Genomic DNA, 20785 nt, shown 5'->3' on the forward strand with positions numbered 1-20785 from the left:
CATTTTGTAAAATTGTGGGTGCTGAAGTTAGTAGTTTAAGGGAAATGCTAAAGATCCTCCCCTCATCCTCCCCTTATCACCCTCTTTTCCTTAAAAAAATTGATTTTTATTAAAAAGTTGTCTCTGATGTCACATCAGAGACAACTTTTTATTAAAAATCAATTTTTTTATTATAAAAGGGTGATAAGAGGGGGATGAGGGGAGGATGTGTAGAAGCTCTCGTAGTTTAATTTGCAAACTTTTTTTATCTTTTCATGACGATGAGGTAGGAATGTAGTAGGAATGAAGCTCAAAATATTTGAGATGATTGGGGGTAATCTTCTAATCCATGTGTAGCATTACTTTCTAATATAAGAATAATGTTATATACCATATTTTTATCTCACAATGTTAACGTATCGATCCCCACTAGTCTTTGTTAAAAAAAAAAATAATGATTGATTGAGACTGCTATACCAAGTAAAATAATTATAGGATAAAAATATAATATATAACATTAATATAATATTTATGGGTAACGTTATTTATACGCCTTTTTGGCATTTTTTTTTACACCTTTTTGGTCCATGTCAAGTGTTTTTATTTATTTATTTTTAAATCAATGGCACGTACGAATGTGTGCTTAAATTATGTAGATATCATTTATCAATAATTACGTGCTGTGCACAGCTTAACCTATTGGGCTTCTCATTGTAATTACAGGTTGGGCCTATCCTCATTTCCTCTTTGTCTCTTTTCTCCTCCCGACTAGAGGAGGATGGTGTGATCTAGCTGTTTTGTTGCAATAATATATATATATATATATATATATATATATATACTCCTTTCCTATCTTGAATGAGATGTACGTGTCCGATGCCACTCTCTTGTATTTTTTTTTTTTTTTTTAAAAATTTATTATTGAGTCTTTGAAACCAACACGTGGTTCTGTCTATAGATTTAAGAGAGATGTTACACCACATTCTCCAAATCATCTATTTTGTAAATTTACCGTTGAATATGTGAGAATGAAATGATAGAAATCCATCGATCTCATACTCATCTCATTTTTAAATTCATCAATGAATTTTTGGGTTTTACAATTTCAATAGTAGATTTGAAAATTGATTGAATGGAGATGGGTAGGGAATGGATGTCTAACTTACCTCGTCTCACAAATTTAATAGTGAATTCACTGTACGGAAATGGGTGACAAATGGGAAGGAAAATGAGTTTTTATCATTTCTTTAGATTTAATGGTGAATTTGTACATTTGTTGTACGAAAATGGACAAAAAATATGTAAGATAACGAAATCAAAACATGTCTCATCTTGAATATATATATATAAAACATTGTTTAGATGAAAGACGAGGGATTTCTCATGAATTAATGTTCGTTTGTCTCATTGAATGTGCATTAAGAATTCTTCCATTATGGATCTTTCTTTTTAGAGCTGTTCAAGTTAATTAGATTGGGGTTATTTATTGATTAATATAGTTTATTGCCTGGTTTTAGCCCAATTTAGTGTCTAATTAATTTGAGAGATACGCACACTCCACAAAAAGAAGAGAGGATATATATTTATTTATTAAACTAAATAAAATTACTTTGAATCAAAGTGTAGAAGCTCTTCTTTTAATTCTTATTGACACGGAAGAAAAGGAAGATTTGGATAAATCAACGGCTGTGATCTGGTGTAAGGATGGGAAGGATTTTCTCCTCTAGGTTCTTAGCAAGATGCTGGTATGCTGCTTGGCTTGGATGAATGCAATCCCAAAACAAGAACTGGGAAGCGTTTCCACACATTGGAGTTTTGTGATTACATGCTTCACCGGTTTCAAAAAACCCCGTTCCGCAGCACCCTCTCTTCGTTTCCACAAACCCTGAAGTTGCACCACAAAAATTCATGAGTCCCAAAATATTACACAAAGAGTACTGATAGGGATAGTTACTATCGGGAGTAACGATGCTTTTCACGTCCATTTCACACCGAAAATCACTTAAAACACGTTACGTTAATTGATGTAAAATGGGCAGGAGAAGCATCATTTCTCAACTATCTTAGGACGCCATACCATATTTTTGTGGATTGTTGATCATGTCATTCAGCGGCTCATAAGCATCAGAGTAGATGATTTTGCTCCCTGGAAGTGATTCCTGCAATTTAGGTAAGAGGTTTGCGAGCTTCTGATTATAAGATTGTGCATCTAAATTCTGTTGCTCCACACATGTTCTATTCGTCGGGTTCTTAAAATTTGCAGTCATCTGAATGGGCAGACAACCAACCGGAGGAAGGCCTCCTATAATCATAGTACGGCATCCTAGATCGTAAAGTTCCTATACATTTACACACAATGTAACATCATCAGCGTGATAATTAGAGTTATGCTATTGCATACGCGCTGACTATGACACTGTCACGTTAACAAAAAAAAAATTTGCACTAAAGGAATATGGTGGTCGACAACCAAATCTCGCTCTAGAGTAGTTGCGACCACCCTGATGGCTTTGGGGGTGGTGTGATCACCTTGGAGGTCCGGTAAGGGTGATCGACCACCCCCTCACCCCTATGGCAGTGGGAAGGTGGTTGTTCGGCCAACCCTTAGTAAGAACGTATAAGCTCCTTCATTTGTGCAATTTTTTTTTTGGATTGACAAAAAGTGCCATATCGGCGCGTAAACTAGCTGTACATAAATCGTAAGTATGGTTAGCATTTTTCTGATAACTATAGGCCAAAAAGCAGAGGATGCATGTTTTACCTTAACGAAGTCTTTTATCCTATCCTGTAGAAAATCTTGGTATCCACCAATAGTGAACCGGTGCCTCCTTATGGGTATATCATAGAAATTGAAACCAAAGTCATTAGTTCCTGCACTGATAATGACCAAAGCACCATTAATTATCTTCATGGCCTCGAGTTCCCCTGCAAACCCTTTAAGCCTTTCTATGTAACTTTTGAAGTACAGGATCTGCTTCGAAAATGGGATGACCCCAGCTGCAGCAGCAGTCAGATCGTCGAACCCGGATCCAGCCGATGCGAAAGTAACACCGGTTCGGAGTTCATCGTTCGATATATATGGATCTAGAAAGGGAGGAACACTCTCTTTGATCCCTAGAAAGCTTGCTATCATGTCAGGAATGAGTTTCCCATCAGAAAACCTCCCTGTAGGAATTTGGCCGGGAAAATCTTGACCATATGGGTTATGGTTGGCCTGAAAAAGGGTTAAAACATGGTTGTTATTACCAGTATCTACCGTTGAATCACCAAAGACTAGCATAGCTGAGAATTTTGGTAAGGTTGTAGAGGCTTTGCATGTGTGGGAAATGGTGGTTAAGACCTGAAGGAATATGATGAAGAAAGGTGGTAGTAAGATTTTCATTTCTTCACGAGTCTGAATTAATTTGTGAATTCCCTTGCAGGAAAGCCTAGTCTTAGTAGTCTATATATAGAACGCAATAACAACAGAACATTCAATATATGGTCATTTTTAATGTGGGAGAACATGTCAGGATTCACTGTAAAATTGTTCATGATGTCAAGTTAATTATTTCTACCAACAGTGATTCTGTTTATGATATTACATATAGTCTCTCTCAACCTTCCATGTATGAGCAGACTCAACACATGAAAAGAGTAAGTATTAATTAATTAGAAACTACATTTTTATCACACAATTATTCTACGGTAATTCCAACCAATTATTGGATTAGTATTTTTCTTTTTTGTTTTTAAAAAGAAGAACAATTTAATGGTTAGAAGAATTAAATGCTTAGAAGAATTAAATGCTTAGAAGAATTAATGGTTAGAAGAATTTAATGGTTAGAAGAATTAAATAGAGTAATGATTCAATGCCACCCAAATATACAATTTTTCACCACCTTGCCTATGTGGCAAGGTGGTCCCCCACTACTTTTTGAGTTTTTTTTTTTTTAATTTTTTAAAAATAAATTAAGGTGAGGGACCATCTTGCCAGATAAATAAGGTGGTGAAAAGTTGTATATTTAGATGGTAGTGAATCATTACTCAATTAAATATAGATTCTCATTATTTAGGTTGTGGATTACATATATAATTACACAATCAATGACTTTTCAACGTCACATTTTTTTGTTCACATCATATTTCATTACAAATCACTCTTTATAACTTTCCATTTTGGTGCCTTATTATTGCTTAGACTTATACAGCGGTTGCCCATTATTTTGAGAAGAGTAACACTAAAAATTATATTTTTATCATATTTTACTAATGTGACAGTGCCAATTACTCATTGAATCAGCTCCGATTAATTATTATTATTATTTTTTTTGTAAAAAAAAAGTTAAAAGGTTGATTGATACTGCCAGAATACTTGGAGTTGGCAAACATGCATGTTAAATCACAACAATTTCCTTTATTTGTTTTAGTTTAATATCTTATCAATGATATGATCGAATGTAATGTATGTATAACTTCAATCATTTTGATATTCAATGCAGACAAAAATTATAAAAAAGAAAAAAAAAAGAGTAAAATATTATCATACAACTTGATGACGTGGTAGTGAAAATCAGCACTTAAAAAAAATAAAATAAAATAAAAGATAATTTTTTATTTTCACGTCATCCCAATTATATAACATGGTTTGATAAATGAGTGTAGGGTGCAGCATTACTCTCATTAACTAATGAGTAATGATTCACTACCACCTAAATATACAACTTTACACTATCCTATCTATGTGGCAAGGTGGTTCCCCACTTTAATTTATTTTTAAAAAATAAAAAAACTCAAAAAGTAGTGGGGACTACCTTATCATATAGGCAAGGTGGTGAAAAGTTATATATTTAAGTGGCATTGAATCATTATTCTTAACTAATTTCTCTTACTAAAATAGATATTCCACAAAATTTAGCACAACCTGGGGAACCGTCATTAATTGCCAAAGTGTGATGATTGGCATAATTTTGGTGAAAGCAGCGCTCACTTTAGGAATATCTTTGTCTTTTAAAATAAATACTTAGTGAATGCTAATATAAAACTGAAATAACTTTCTTTATTTTTTTATTTTTCAAAATCTTATATCTCTTTTACTTTCTCTCTCATATTTAGAAAGATTATTTACTAAAATAATAAGTCGTGTGCTCTTTGTTAATTTATAAAGTAATGCTATTTAATTAAGGTGGGTTTGAAATTATGATTTCGTAGACAAAAAATACGAATTTAAACTAAATTGTAAAAAATGAATCGTATGAGATTTGCGTTTTTAAAAATACACCCTATTGACTACGATTTGAAAACCCAGAAAACTGTATTTTTAAATGCCAAACTGTGATTTTGTCAAACGCTTAACTGCATTTTTAAAAATTATTTTTTCAAATATTATACATTTTAAAATTGTTATTTTTAAATTGAATTTTTTGAAATCACAAACCCAAATAGACTCTTACTATACTGTCATACAACTTAGTAATGTAATAGTAAAAATCAGACAATCGTATATTAAAAATATACTAAATATCATTACTCAAGCCTCGTTTGGTTTGCGGATCGAATGGGTGTTCCATTAGAAAATGAAATAGTTCTTCTCAGGAATAAAAGAGAATGGAATGGAATGATTATTCATAATATTTAGTTTGGTAACAACTCATACACCTTAATTGGAATTCAATTAAAATTATTAAAAAAACCAGACATTATATATATATATATATATTATTATTATTATTTTTTTTTAAAAAACTCAAATTATATAAAAAAAAACAAAAAACAATTTTTTTTTTTTTTTGAAAAATTGTGGGTGGTAATGGATGGTCGGCCACCCACCAAAGAACCAGGGGTGGCCGGCCACCCTTGATGAGAATCGGGGATGGACGACCACCCCCAATGAGAATTGGGCCACCCCCCATTGCGCAGGGGTTGGTCGCACCACCTTTGGAATATCTCGGGGGTCCACCATGAGGCGTTCCGAAGGTGGTGCGACCACCCCGGCACCCTATGTGGCTGGATGACCACCCATTGGGGTGGTCAGCCAACCGGGGTTAGGGTTTTATTTTTTTCATTTTTTTTTTTGAAAAAAAAAATGAAAGAAAATAAAAAATAAGAGTATTTTTTTTTTCTGGAAATTGTAGTTCATTCTCATTATGATAGCTATTTCTCTCATTTTTTAGAGGAATCGGTGTTTCTCTTCGTAAGGGAATAGCTATTCCAATGGGAATAACCATTCTAAGGAATAAACCTCTACCAAACAAAATAATAGCTATTCCATAAGAATAGTCATTCTATTCCAGGAGTCTATTTCGCGAATCAAATGAGGTCTTAAACTTATAATATGTGTGAGTCATCATCACTTACACTTACCATTATCTCTCTTTATTTTTCTTTCTTGTTACTAATCTCTCTAAATGAATTTGCTCTTTTCTCATTGATCTCATACCTTTGTCTTTTTAAATAATTACTTAGTGAATGTTAATATAAATCTTTTAAACATAAATATTAAAAACATAAAGAAAAATAAAAAAAGAAATAAAAAAGTCACCATTTTTAGGGGTAATTCAGCCACCTCACTTAAAACATAGAATGTTTTTTCATGTCAACATATGTGAAATGAGTGTGAAAAATAACCTTACTCATAGCCAAGTATCAAATACAGAGTTTTACCTTTAAACAAAAAAGAGAGAACGAGAAAGAAAGAAAGAAAGAAGAAGAAGAAAAAAAAAAAGAAGAAAGTTGGAGTTAATTGCCATCTTTAACTTCTTTGAACTAGTATTTTTTTTTTTTTTTTTTTCCTGTTTTGAAGTTATGTAGTTAGATTGGTTAATATTCTTAATTTAGAGTGCAATGAGCTGGATTATTCAACATATGCCTATTTTAACTAGCAGGAAAATAACAAGATATTTAAAAGGTGTTCTATCTAGATGTCAACTTCTTTAATTTATCCCAAGTAAAATAATGAAGACGTACGGACAAATATCCTTCTAAATTTTGAGTGAGGTGGAGAAGACATCCCACCTGGATTTGTTGTAGGTTACCATGTTTTTTCTTGTCTTTGGTTTAAATTCAATATCTAATTTTTGCCCATTTTTAACTTAGAAATAAATGTCAAGGAAAAATTTAAAATGTAACATAAAAAAGACTAATTCATCAATATGTTTCTAAATTTGAGTCAAGTTGTGTTCAAACCGTAGGTATGTTGTTATTGTTGTTGCTTTTATTTATTTATTGTTTATTTATTTTTTAATTTTAATTTTAGGGGTAAACTTGGAATTTTTCAATAGGCTGCGATATTGGCCATGTCACATGTCAATCGATAATTGGTTGTGGTGTGAATCCACGTGGGCATTTAATGGTTTTTGTCAAATAACTGACAGGAGAATTATTTTAGACAGGAAGCTTATTTCGAAGATTAATTTGATACTTTTGATACCTAAAGATCAGTTTGGTACACTTGCAAACTCTAGAGACTAAATAAGTAATTGTCCATTGTTATAATTCCATGCACCCTACCATATATATATATATTTTCTTAGAATAGAAACAAAATATAATTTAGCTTATGCAATTTTTGTTTCTAATACAGTATATATAAAACATTAGATGGTCAAATTTGATAAATTTAAAAATTCAAATTCCGTACAATATGATATCGATAAATTTAAATGGCTAAGTCATTGTTAGCATATAAATTAAATAATTAAAATATTTATCTATTCCTATCTTAAGCTTTTGGGATAAGTGATTGTTTAACATGGTATCAAATCTTGATTGAGTTGAACCATGTCTCCAACATTCACTTCTTATTTAAATTAAATATTTCATGTTTTAAACTTCACATAATAAGAGAGAGTTTATACCCACACGTGAAAAAAAAAAATATTAATATTAATTTAAATGATTAAAATCATCATTTTCTTCATCATCGTAAGAGGCAGATAAGATGGAAGAGAAAGAGTCAAAGTCTGACAAAATAAACGATTTTATTAATATTAATTTCTCTACTTTTGAAATTAATATCAAACTAGTTTAATTGGCTTGTTTCCGTTAAAAAGATTACTAAGATTTTTGTGTGCAAAAATAAACAGTAAAAATTACAAGATTATAGAAGAATTCCAATTTTTTTTTTTTTTTTTCAGTGGAGCTAGCAATCTCCAACATTAATTTTTGCACATGAGATCTTCAGTCATTAATTTTTCATAAGCCAAACTTATATCAAATATGATAATTAGATGGCATCCAATTTCATTTGTTTTTTCACAATAAAAAGATTCTTGATAAAGGCTTATATAGAGACTAAAGAAATAACCTCACCCCCAAAATTATCAATCAAGTTAGCATATATATATATATATATATATATATATATATATATATATATATATCACATGGACAATTGGTTGAGACATAAAGAAGTGTTACATGGACAATTCACAATTGGTTGAGACATAAAGAAGTGATAAATTACCTCACACTCCAAAATCTTAAAAAATGAGACCCATTACGTGAAAATGATGAAAAAAATGTTCGAATTTAAAGCCTTTATATTGATAATAAGTTAAATTACAACTTTTCTCAAAAGTTTAAGCCGAAGGATTTAAGTTAATTGCTTGATTAATATTCTAATAAGAACCGTACGTAATTTTCCATCTAAACTGTTCTTATTTATCCGATTGAACTAACCAATGACGACTGTGTTCATACTAACTTGGGAATGACTTGCTTTACAAGAATTGCAGCAATGTAGCGATAGGCCAGTTCAATTGGATGAGCGGCATCCCAAAATAAGTACTTTGAAGCCATCTCGCATGTTGGAGTCTCCGGAGTACACAAGGGTCCGAATTCTATCAACCCGGTGCCACAACACCCTCTCTTAGTTTCTACAAAACCTGTTGGGCAAGACATGCATATATACTTTCTATTAAGTTAATTTTCTCTCAGCATAAAACACTCAAAAATAAAAGGGAAAACTGCATATATAACTCCTCAAACTACCTTCTAATTTGTAACATCTTCAAATTACAAAAACAAATTGCAATCGACTATCCAATCTATCTAGCCCTTCCATTAGATTTAATAGGAAAACGGGGCACGTGCGAATTGAACTGGCCTGACAAAGACCTATGGCTAGCTCTCCGGCCATGACAAGTGAAGTTAAGTATTTTTGCACGTTTGATATGGCACGTGACCCATTTTCCATTGAATTTGATCAACTTAAAACCCTAATGAAGGGTTAAGTGAAAGGGCTAGGAAGTTTGGGGGATCAATCACAACTTTTTGTAGTTTAAGAAAATATTGCAAATTTGATGATAGTTTGAGGAGATATATATAAAAATGTACGTAGTTTCCCCCCGAAGGAAAAACTATATGAAATTGCCCCCACATACAAAATTAAAGGCCATATAAACACTGTTACTGGGAGAGTTTCAGTTAGGAGTTTTGCTTACATCCTGTTATTTAATAACACGACATCTCCTATTATTGAATAATCAAGGGTAGTCAGAATTAAAAAAACCACTACTTTTAGTATAAACCCATTTAATGCTCGAAAATGTCTATCTTGATCCTCGATATTCAATAACAAGAGATGTCTTGGATGTCTTGAATGAATAACAGATCAATGTAAATTTGAGATCAGGTGGATCAACTTACCATACTTCGTTGGGTTATTAATCATGTCACTCAATGGCCCATACACGTCTGCATAGGCAATATGACTCTCTGGAAGCTGTGCCTGTATTTGGGGTAATAGATTAACAAGCTTGCTGTTATAAATTTTGGCATCTAAATTTTGATTCTCTATACACTTTCTATCCTCCGGATTCTGAAACTTCAAGGTCATCTGAATGGGCAAGCAACCAATTGGAACAAGCCCAGCTATAAGCATTTTACGGCATCCCAGCTCGTATAGTTGCTGCAAGTATACATATAAATGAAAATTAAGCAATATATATTAACAGATTAATCAATGAAATTAAGCCACTATAAGCCTATAACCATTAATGTTATAGCATTTCTCGACAAAAAAATGATTGATTTACGTCTCTCTATTTAAGGAAGAAGTTATAGTTGCAGGCCTTTGTATGATCATATCAAAAACATTCCAGAAAATTAACGTCGACTGTCGTGAAAACATGCATGGAAAAGTAAGACACAGAGGGAGAAATATTGCATGCATGCTACCTTAACAAAGTTTTGCAGCCTGTTTTGAAGAAAATCTTGGTATTCACTAACGTCGAATTCTAACCTCCTTGTCGGCGCGCCGTAGAAATTAAAAATAAAGTCGTTAGTTCCTGCACTAATAATAACCAATGATCCGTTGATTATCTTCTTAGCTTCTTCTTCTCCCACAATTCCCTTAAGCCTCGCCAAATACATCTCGAACTGCTCAACCTGCTTCCTCACCGGAATTACTCGGGATACTTCCGGCGTTATATCGTCGTACCCGGAACCGGAGGATGCAAAGCAGACACCCGTTTGGAGTTCACGATCTGATAGATATGGATCCAAGAAAGGAGGAACTGTTTCTTTTATCCCCAGCATGGAGGCCAAGAAGTCTGAAACGAGTTTTCCATTAGAAAACCTCCCTGTAGGAATATGACCCGGAAAGTCTTGACCGTATGGCTTGTGGTTGGCCTTAGCTAGTGTTTCAAAATAATTGTTGTTGCCGGAATCTACTGTTGAATCACCAAAGATGAAAATGGCAGGAAACTTTGGCGAAATTTTGGGCGTTAATGTTATGGCGTTGCATGCTTTGAAGGATATCATAGAAACGTGTACCAATATACCGACGAAGAAGATAAGGGAGGCCATTTTTGATTGAATTCCGTTAGGGGGATGCTGGATTGGTGGTCTACGTTCATACAGCAATAAGCATGGAGATGCTAATGAATGTACGTACTATTTATATATATGACTTGAAAGAACCAAAAAAAAAAAAAAAAAAAAAAAAAGAAGAAGAAGAAGAAGAAGATCGAATCAGTGAGCTGGATGCCAAATTTCCTATATAAAGGTAATTTAAATAGCTATCAATAATATTCTAAATTGGTGTTTTATCGAGAATTAGGATTTCTTAAAATTCCTAAACCATTCTACCAATGTATACCAGTATAGAAAGCTTGGGATCGATGCTAATGGATTAATGTAGTCAATGTACCCATTTCTGTATGACTTGAAAGAGAACCATAAACGAAAAAAAAATTAAAAAGGGGAGGGAGATAGTATACATATCCCCTCAAACTATCATTTAATTATTAATGTCCCACCATCAAACTACCAATTATGTCAATGTCCCATTTCAAACTTCCAAAATATGTTAATGTCTTCCGTAAGGCCAATAAAAAGACAAAAATAACCATAATTTTTTTTTCTTCAATAAGACAAAAATGTCTTTATAAATTCGAAAAAAACGAAAACTAAAAATGAAAAATGAAAAATAAGGAAATATATTTTTTAAAAACAAATTAAAAAAATTAAAGAAAAAACCAAAAAAAAAAAGAACGATTTTTTTGTTTTTTTTTTAAAAATAAAACGAAAAAATAACCGAAAATTAAAAAAACAAATGAAAAAAAGAGAAAAACCTGTTTTTATTTTTATTTTTTGTTTTTTGTTTTTATTTTTTATTTTTTGTATAACTTTTTGTTATTTTATATTTTTTTTTTAAAAAAAATTGAATGATTTTATTAAGGGTATTTTTGTCATTAGGGGGGACACTAACATTTTTTGGTAGTTTAGAAGAGGAGATTGACACAATTGGTTGTTTGGAGGGGACATTGACAATAAAGTAATAGTTTGAGGGAATTATGTATATTTTTCCAAAAACAAAAAAAAAAAGAAAAAAAGAAAAAGAAAAAAGGGAAAACAATGATCAGCCGGAAGCCAAGTAGTTTTATTGCCCTATAAAAAGGTAATTGAAACTGTTATCAATATTCTAAATTGGTGTTTTATGGGATTCTCTAAAATTATTAGGATATTGTAATGGATAGATTTTTTTCAATTCTCAGCCATTGTTTTCAATAGAACTTTCCTATATCAGTATCCATTGGTTCCTATTAATAACGAGGATACCTTCTATTAAGATGGGCTGTAAAGCCTTTATTGTACGGTATTCACTTAGAGATTGACAAGTCAACAAAAAACACAAAATACAATTTATATGAAAATACCAAATCATTTTCGTTTGTCTTGCTCATTCAACACCCTAAACCCCATATATTGAACAGAAACTACCAAATTGGATTTTTTAGCTGGCCCTCGTATGGATTTTTTTGTAACTGGTATGGGATTTCCTTTTCCATTAATTAGGGGTTTGGATCCAACTTTCTTCTTAATATCCATTTCCTTTTCCTTTTGATGTTAAAAGAAACTCTATTTGGATCTTGTAATAGAAGTTTATCATCTTCAAATGCTCGTGAGAAAAATCATTTACAGTTTGTAGAGATCACACATGATTTCCATCAAATTTTGATAGATCCGGCTAGAAGTAGGTATAAAAAGAGTCTGATTCGGTCTAAAAAATGCATGTACATACATGACATGCAGTCAAGATTTCGTCTATTTTAATGATATGGGCAAACATTTTTTTTTTTTTTTTTTTAATTTTTTAATTTTTTTTAAATGATTGGTAGTTGAAAGAGATTAAGTGTGACATGTGGTATTTCGTGAGGAGCAACATGTACTTATATGAGCGATAGTTGAAGATGGTTAAGTGTACGTAATTAACCCTATAAAAAAATCTTGATCTATCCACCATGTATTTGGTTGTCGAGAAAAACGTACTAATTAAGGAGTTCCACGACAGTTTTGGCATGAAGATAAAAGGATGAGTTCTACAAGAAACAGCAATGAGATTTTGTTGATATGATCGATTAGGGTGGCAACACGTAAGAAATCCACGAGGAACATAATGAGAATAATCGAGGAAGAGTCATGGCCAGTCTGATAAGTCTTTTTCTGGTCGATAAGGCATATTATAAAAGGACGCAACCGCCTTACAAAAAGCAAAAGAGTACATATTAGATAATTAAGTACGTTGATCAACCGTTCAAGTTAACAAAATAAGATGAAAATATATATATATATATATATATATATATATATATATATATGTATAAGTACGTAAGATAACAAAGAAGAGCTAAGAAGGAAGAGATCCTTTCCATTATCGAGCAAATAGACAATGAAGCTCGAAATATTTGAGATGAGAGGGAAAATCTTCCAATTTATATTAATACGTACCTAGCTTTATGGATAACGTTATTTATACGTCTGTTTGGTATATTACTTTTACACACCTTTCATCATCTACATCATTTTGTTATCATATCTAGTTATTTGTACGTGTTCATTTTAAAATCAATGCATGGCCGAATATTGTGTGCTTCAAATTATATATATGTGCATAAATGCACAGCTTAACCTATTGGGCTTCTCATTGTAACATGCCATGGGCCTATCCTCATTTCCTCTCTATTTTCCTCTCTCACACTAGAGGAGGAAGATGGTGTGATCTAGCTGTTTTGTTGCAATAATAAAAAAAACTTATAAATAGGATGGTTTAGTAGCGTGTCAAAGAAATTTTTAAAGTGATTGGGCACAAGGTTAGGAGTTCAAGCTCCCAAAAGGAGAATCTTTGAGTAGGTGCTACTATGGTCATGTCTAGTTAGAATAGCTATAATTGATCTTGTTTGGCTGCCTTTTTAATTAAAAAAAAAAAAAAAAAAAAAGCACAAAGAAAAACTTTACTTATTCTCTTGATGCTTCATCACTTTTGCAATTGTACCGTTAAACTTTAAAAAGTTGAAATATCGAGTAGTCGCCATGTTTGAAAAACTTGCAATGTCACCTCTACAATTAGGATTTAGGGTCCAAATCTAACCGTTAATAGGTGAAATGTCCTTTATATTTTTGTAAAATTTATAAAATTACAAAATTACCTTAATTAAATAATAATAATAATTATTATTATTATTTTTTAAAAAAACTTGCACCCACGGCCAAGTCCCACAGCCAACTTGGCCGTGGGTCACAGAAATGTCAATTTTTATTTTTATTTTTATTTATTTTTTTTTTTTATATATATATATATATATTTTTTTAAAATAAAAATAAAATAGAGATACTTTTGGTATTTTGTCATCCTCCGTAAGGATTTAACAGAAAAATCTTAACGGATAAGTGACATTGCATAACAGAAAAATCTTAACGGATAAGTGACATTGCAAAGTTTTCAAGCATGACAACATTGCAACTTTTTAAAGTGTGAAGATGCGATTGAAAAAGTGATGTAACATCAAGAAAAATTGTTAACAAATATAGAATCTGACAAACTCAATATTCTTAATCGACTTCAATAAAAGTTTTACATTGGATTGAAACTTTCTTTTCATGGACAAGGATTCTCTTCGATCCATTTCATTTTATCCATTTTATGATGATGATTTTAAAATTTGTGCATTTAACGATGCACATAATTATACATTATTTAATTTTTTTTTTTAAAAAAAAGACATGCTAACGTTAGATGCATCATTAATTTTTAAATCTTGAAATATATACTATTTATTTGATTTGAAAATGGAAAAGATCTTATTCCCTTTGACACGGATGTCTATCCTTTTTCACTCTTTGGATAATTAATGATCCCTAATCTCAATCATTATAATAAGATCCGCTCGTGTTCAATCACTGTTTATATGTTGTTGGAATATTTTTCAACCTTGTGATGCAGGCAACGAGACCAACTAAATTATTCCAAGGGGTTCAAATATTATATTTTATAGAGATTTTTGCAGGTGCTAAATCCGAAAAAAGAAGAAGAAAAAATTAATAGATCAAACTAAACTTACTCTAGAATGGGCCTACGTACGTACCAATAAATCCTCTTAATATTATTTAATTGCAATAAATTAATTAACATATGCCTAGTGAATCCTTATTTACTCATCTACACTTACTGTTGGGTAAGTGTCAATGTACGTCTAACCCACTATTATCACATATTTTAGTAAGAGTTAATATAAAGGTTCTATAGAGACTACAAAATTAAAAGAATTGCAACAACTATCCAAAATTTTAAAAAGAAATCATATAATTTTGTACAATCTTTACTCGAGCTTAGCGCCCATATATATATATATATATATATGTATTGGATTTCTAGCATGCATGAGTTGTGCTCAATATCTTCTATTTTATTTGATTCCAACCCAAATTATCTAGAAATATGAACGTGTATATTTGATTTTAGAGTAATTCTATATACTACATTCTTATTCAATATCCATTCCATAATGTTGAGGTTGTGTCCCAATTAATCTTTGATTTTGTTTTTTTGTTTTCGTTTTTTTAAACAAGAACTAATATAAAAGTTGGCTAGGATTGTCAGCATTATAGGACAATTGTGAGATAAAAAATGTAACTTTTAGCATTACTCTTAATTTGTTCTGAGACTGATGTAGTTGATCACATATATATATATATATATATATATATATATATATATATATAACCACAAATAAATTTGAAAAAGCTCTCAAGAAATTCAATTTAATACAAAATTAGCGGGTTAGAGTTGAGGTGTCTAACCCAGTTTAATTAAATGAGTCAGATTATAGTTGACCTATAAATTGATGCAGGATGAAAAAAGAATATTTGGTCTTTAGATTATTTAGGTTTTATATTTTAAGAGTTAATGAATTTTGTAATTTAATAATGGACTTGGCCCAAAGTCAGTCAAAATAGAGTTATGGTTATTTTTAAGAGTTGTATTATTTTATAATTCAATATATAATGGGCTTGGCCCAAAAGTAATTCAAATTAGGATTAGGTTTAGTCAATGAGTCTAATTAGAATTAGGGTTTTGTAAGTACTGTCTATTTAAATGCTCTTCTGTACTCCAATGGGGGTTAGATTATGATGATTAATGAAATTAAATATTTGTTTTGTTTGAGATGATTCTCTTCTCTTTTGTTGTTGACACTCTGTCAAGGTCACTGATCGAGACTTTAGTTCAACCTATTCTATTAGTTATTTTGATAAAACTTTGAATTAACGCAAGATTTATCCATTTTTCCTGTTTTTTGATCTTTATATATTTTCTGAAAAATTCCTTTTGTCCTCCGTCACCTATATAGTCGATCTTGTATTCTTGTTTCGACACAACTCAAACTCAACACCCGAACAAAAATTGTCACCCTTACTATTTGATGTCCAGAAACATGAAGCAAAATAAAAAATTGTAATTTTAAACCGGCTGGTACGTAGTTGCGATGACATGCTTGATTTCAAGCTTAACTTTTTATTCAAACACGCAGAACCATGCATGCATATAATATTGAAGACGAGACAGTATATCTCACCAACTATAGATTTTTCTCCCTATTGAAGCCTTATAAAAAAAATTTCTGCAAATCTGAGAAAATCTTACAGGAGCTTGATTTAACAAACATATATATATGAGCTAATTAATGCTATTATATCTTACACCTATTGTTAAAAAGATTATGAAGATTTTGGCTGATCGAGCAAGGAAGACGACAAATTTCGGTGCAATGGATTGCTGGTACGTAATTAATTGGAAATAATTCAGACATGAATACCTACCACAACTTTTTGATGATTGGCCTCTAAGCTATCTCGATCATTTTATGTAGGAAGATTATATTAAAGGTATATATTATATATACTTTATCCCCTTCAACTATCATCTCAACGGCACTTACATGTTTAAACTATAATTAATTCATTGCAACTCGGGACCTATAAACTATCAAAATATTTCAAGTTACACCCTTACTTAGATCATTTGGCCGTGAGTTTGGATGAAAAGTTTTTAATTTACACGTCCCAATCACATGCACACATGAACTATTTATTCGGCCAAAAATACCTCAATTTGAAAGAATTTTTTTTTTTTTTTTTAAATAAAACTATCTCAATGACTCAATCTCTCCTAGTAGATAGGGGGGTTGCAGTCACCCTAGAAGATAGTCAGGGATGGCCGCACAATCAGGCCAAGAGAAGAGAGGAGTGGAGATCGAGAAAACAATGGGTGGCCCAAGAGAAAATAGGTGTTGGCCACACAGAGACCCCACGAGAAAACAACCACCAATTGGCCCATCCCCCGAGAACAAATAATGGGTGGCTGCACGACTAGTCCAAGAGAAAATAAGGGGCGGCCACGCAGCCATCCCATAATTAAGAAGACAATACAACCATTCAATCCAAGCCCCAGCTTGGTGAGAAAATGTACTCTTCAAATTGAGGGTATTTTTGGTAAGATAAACAGTTCATGCACACTTGTTAATATTTTCATTGACCCAAATCCAAGAATTAAATCCGAATTATGGTATAACTTGAAATATTTTGATAGTTTATAGGTCAGAATTGTAATGAGTTGTACTTAAGAGGCGTAAGTATTGTAATTAGAGTGATAGTTTAGAGGGTAAAATGTAACTTATCAATATCAAAATATCAGTTAACAAGAGGATTTCATGAATTTTATTGAAAATCTCTATTTTCTGAAAGATAACAGAAAGTGTTGAAACATATGGGTTAAGCATCCAACTCGGTTTTGGTGTTCCAATTATAATGGTTTCTCAAAAGGAAAAGAAGACATGAGCATTAGTGTCTTGGAGGACTTCGTGGAGCTCTCATGAACGCTTTATGCTGTTCAATTAAGGCACGACTTTCCAGCTTTGCTTCTTCTCTCTTTGTCCATATCCTGATTTATTGCCTTGTTTATTTCCAATTTAATTTTTACCTCCTCCATTTTCTTAGTGCTTTTGCTATTCTTATTAGACTCATAATTCGCTTGTTATTACGATTTTGCAGATTATAAATGTGTTTTTAAATAATATTGAGGTAAACATCTTGATTGGGAGTGCAATTTTAAAAAATGGAGGTTTGAAAATGTGAAAAAAAATTTTATGTTATCAAATCGTAGGCAAGTGGCTGGGTCTATTTTTAAAAAGTAATGCTATATATATAGTACAATTTTTATCTCACAACTACCTCACACGTGATAGTCCCAACCCCCGAACTTACAATTTTTTATTTATTTTTTTTTTTTAAAAAATAATTGATCCAAGGGATAGTTGAGACGGCCACATCAGTATTGTAAGAAAGCTGCAAGGTAAAAATGTAGTTTCTAACGTTACCCATTTTTAAAACACGCGGTTTTGAAGGCCAAACTATAATTTTAAATGTCAAATTACGATTTTAATTAATTTACCAAATACTTAAATTCTTGTGAACAACACGAATCTTAGAAGGGTACTCCATGAGAAAGATGAGCCACACATCGTGATGGTTTATCAGGGGACCATTCCAGGATACTGATCTTACCAACCTGCATGATTTAGATTTTAATTAGATGCTTCATATAAAAATGAAGCCTAGCTTGCATGTTTATCTACGTACAAATTAAAGAGCTTGACATTTCACCTAATTCTCTCTTGGACAACATTCACCAAATGTTTTCTTCCAAAATCCAAGAATTGTTCCTGTTGTCAAGATTTCTTATTGGGAGGTCCAAATATGAATGAAAAATCAAACTTAATTTAAAACGGGAAGAGGCCATCGCCACCCTGTTGATTCCGTCCCCGGTGACAAGTGTTCTATAAAAATATCTAAGTATATTGAGTTTCTATCACATAGAAGTTTGCGAAGACCAGCTATAGCTATATAAATCTATTAATCCATAACCAAACATGATTTGCTAAGATCTTAAAACTGTCGTGTGCATGCAAATTTTAATTAGTTCCCCTAATTGAACATGCACATGTTACTCCTTAATTAATTGACTTCAGATTCCGTGCACCGCCTCATTGGGCCGCACGTACGTTGATACACTGAATTGGTGTCAGTTTAACCCCTAAGAGTTGTATGTCTAATTTAATTACATTTGAGTTACTGTCTCATAGTGCCACCCATAAGGACGAATCTAAGGTTAAAGACAAAGTATGAACATTTTTTTATTGGGTTTTGGCTTGGATCTTGTTTTCAGTTGAAATGACCTATTGAGATTGAAACACGTCTCATACCAAGACATAATTAGGACATGTGTCTCAAATCTAACAATTCTAATTTCAATTTCTAAGGTAGATTTGATTAGTAATTTGTTGTTAATTTGAATTGTTAGTAACCCGAACAATAAATATAAAGATGTCTTTATGAGATCAACCTAGCTACCTCAATAAATGAACAAATTGTTCGGGACTTATACGGACAAATAAATTTCATAAAAACTTTTTTTCAAATAATAAAATTATCTAAAATCCCAATACGGGTATCTAGAGATCGATAATGAGCACTTAAATGATGGTCAATGTTAAGAATGGTTATTCCTTAATTAGGAGGGGGTACGGTGGTGGAGCAAGTACGAGAAGATTAGGCGTAGGGGATTAAAAAAGTACCACGGTAGATAGGGGTTAGAGCTTCAATCATACTCCAAGTACCAATGATGATATTCCATGAGCAATATATACATAAACTAATCAAGCTTTCACCTTGGATTTAGTGTGAAGACAGGCTAAACCCACGTTGTACAATTATATATGGATATAGACATATTTAGTTTCCATCTTCTGTTTAGATTCGATCTCACAGTACGTGATCAGAATCTTATGGCGCACCTCGTGCGTTTCCTTCGCCATAATTGTCATTTTTTTGTTCTTTCTGCAGCTGCGGTCGGTGCCCGAAACCTCCGACCCACGAAGCTTCGTCCCCTAGTGTGCATCGGTGGCAGTTCACTGGATACAACCACGCACACGAGCAGGCCGGCCAATTCTCTCATCAGTACGTACTCCTCACACTAGGTTACTTTTATGTATTTACATATATAAACTAAGGCAAACATAATATGTTTTTCTTAAAAAATTGTATAAAATTATTGATCGATCAGAGAATATATATGTATAATAGTAAATGTTCATTAAGACATTTGTTAACGGATACGAACCATTAACTAAAAGAAAGAGGTAAAAGTTATTTTCATAAGGAGTGATGTTAGGGGTGTTTAAGCTTTTTATATAAAATTCTTACAAACTGGCGTAGTAATTCACGTGTCAATTATCATGTCAGTTACTAAAATGTGATCTGTAATCATGTTCATAATCATGTTCTATATGGCACTTACCACGTTTACAAACTGAAGTAATAGTCACTTACGGTGTCACCACTAAAATGTGGATTATCACGTGAGTCTGTAAAACATTAATGTAAAAGAAATTGTAGTACTATCCCAAATATTTTTCTTTCATCATACTTGTAGAATTAGTTATTAATTAGACGTCTTTTACAACTGTTAAAACAGTTAACCTTGGGGGCCAAAATAGTGATTCGAGGTACTTACAAAAAAGGAAGAAAGATAAGTACGAGAGTTTGTTTGTTGGAGCAAGCGGACATGAGATAACTCTATTGCTTAACTCAGTATGACCGATGGGCCGGGTATTCCGGTCATTAGGCCCAACAACAACGTTATCTAGTAATGTAAAAAACAGATTTTGTAAAACTGTTTCACATTTAATTCTTGTTGAGATATGCAATAGACCTGCATAGTCCAGGGTGCCAAACAATAAACTATAGGGCTTGAATTAAAAACGTTTCGGCTTATTCAGAAAACGCGCAAATGAGTGTGATATTCATTATTCAACTAGCACAATACCAAAGAACAAAAAAAAAAAGAAAAAAAAAAGTGTTTAATTTAAAATTGTCTAAATCAAAACTAATAATTTATTATCCATTTTGAGATCAATGTAAAATGATAATTAGAGTGAAAAAGAAGAAGAAGAACGATCTGCGGCTGGTTTGTACGTACGCCTGCCCACTC

The 20785-nt window shown here is 32.0% G+C and overlaps 2 protein-coding genes across 2 annotated transcripts; both read right to left on the reverse strand.

Moving 5' to 3' along the window:
* Positions 1–1658: 1658 nt before the first annotated feature.
* LOC133876946 (GDSL esterase/lipase At2g30310-like) lies at positions 1659–3361 on the reverse strand. Its single transcript, XM_062315168.1, has 3 exons — positions 2741–3361; positions 2057–2318; positions 1659–1864 (listed from the first exon to the last, which is right to left on the reverse strand). Exons 1-3 carry the CDS (start codon positions 3359–3361, stop codon positions 1659–1661), a joined length of 1089 nt encoding a protein of 362 aa, XP_062171152.1.
* Positions 3362–8568: 5207 nt separating this feature from the next.
* On the reverse strand, positions 8569–10806 carry LOC133878648 (GDSL esterase/lipase At2g30220-like). The gene is made up of 3 exons (XM_062317224.1): positions 10138–10806; positions 9607–9868; positions 8569–8843 (listed from the first exon to the last, which is right to left on the reverse strand). The coding sequence occupies exons 1-3, from the start codon at positions 10765–10767 to the stop codon at positions 8653–8655; spliced, it is 1083 nt and encodes a 360-aa protein (XP_062173208.1). The 5' UTR covers positions 10768–10806; the 3' UTR covers positions 8569–8652.
* Positions 10807–20785: the final 9979 nt, after the last annotated feature.

Source organism: Alnus glutinosa, chromosome 9, assembly GCF_958979055.1.
Source record: "Alnus glutinosa chromosome 9, dhAlnGlut1.1, whole genome shotgun sequence".
Lineage (NCBI taxonomy): Eukaryota > Viridiplantae > Streptophyta > Magnoliopsida > Fagales > Betulaceae > Alnus > Alnus glutinosa.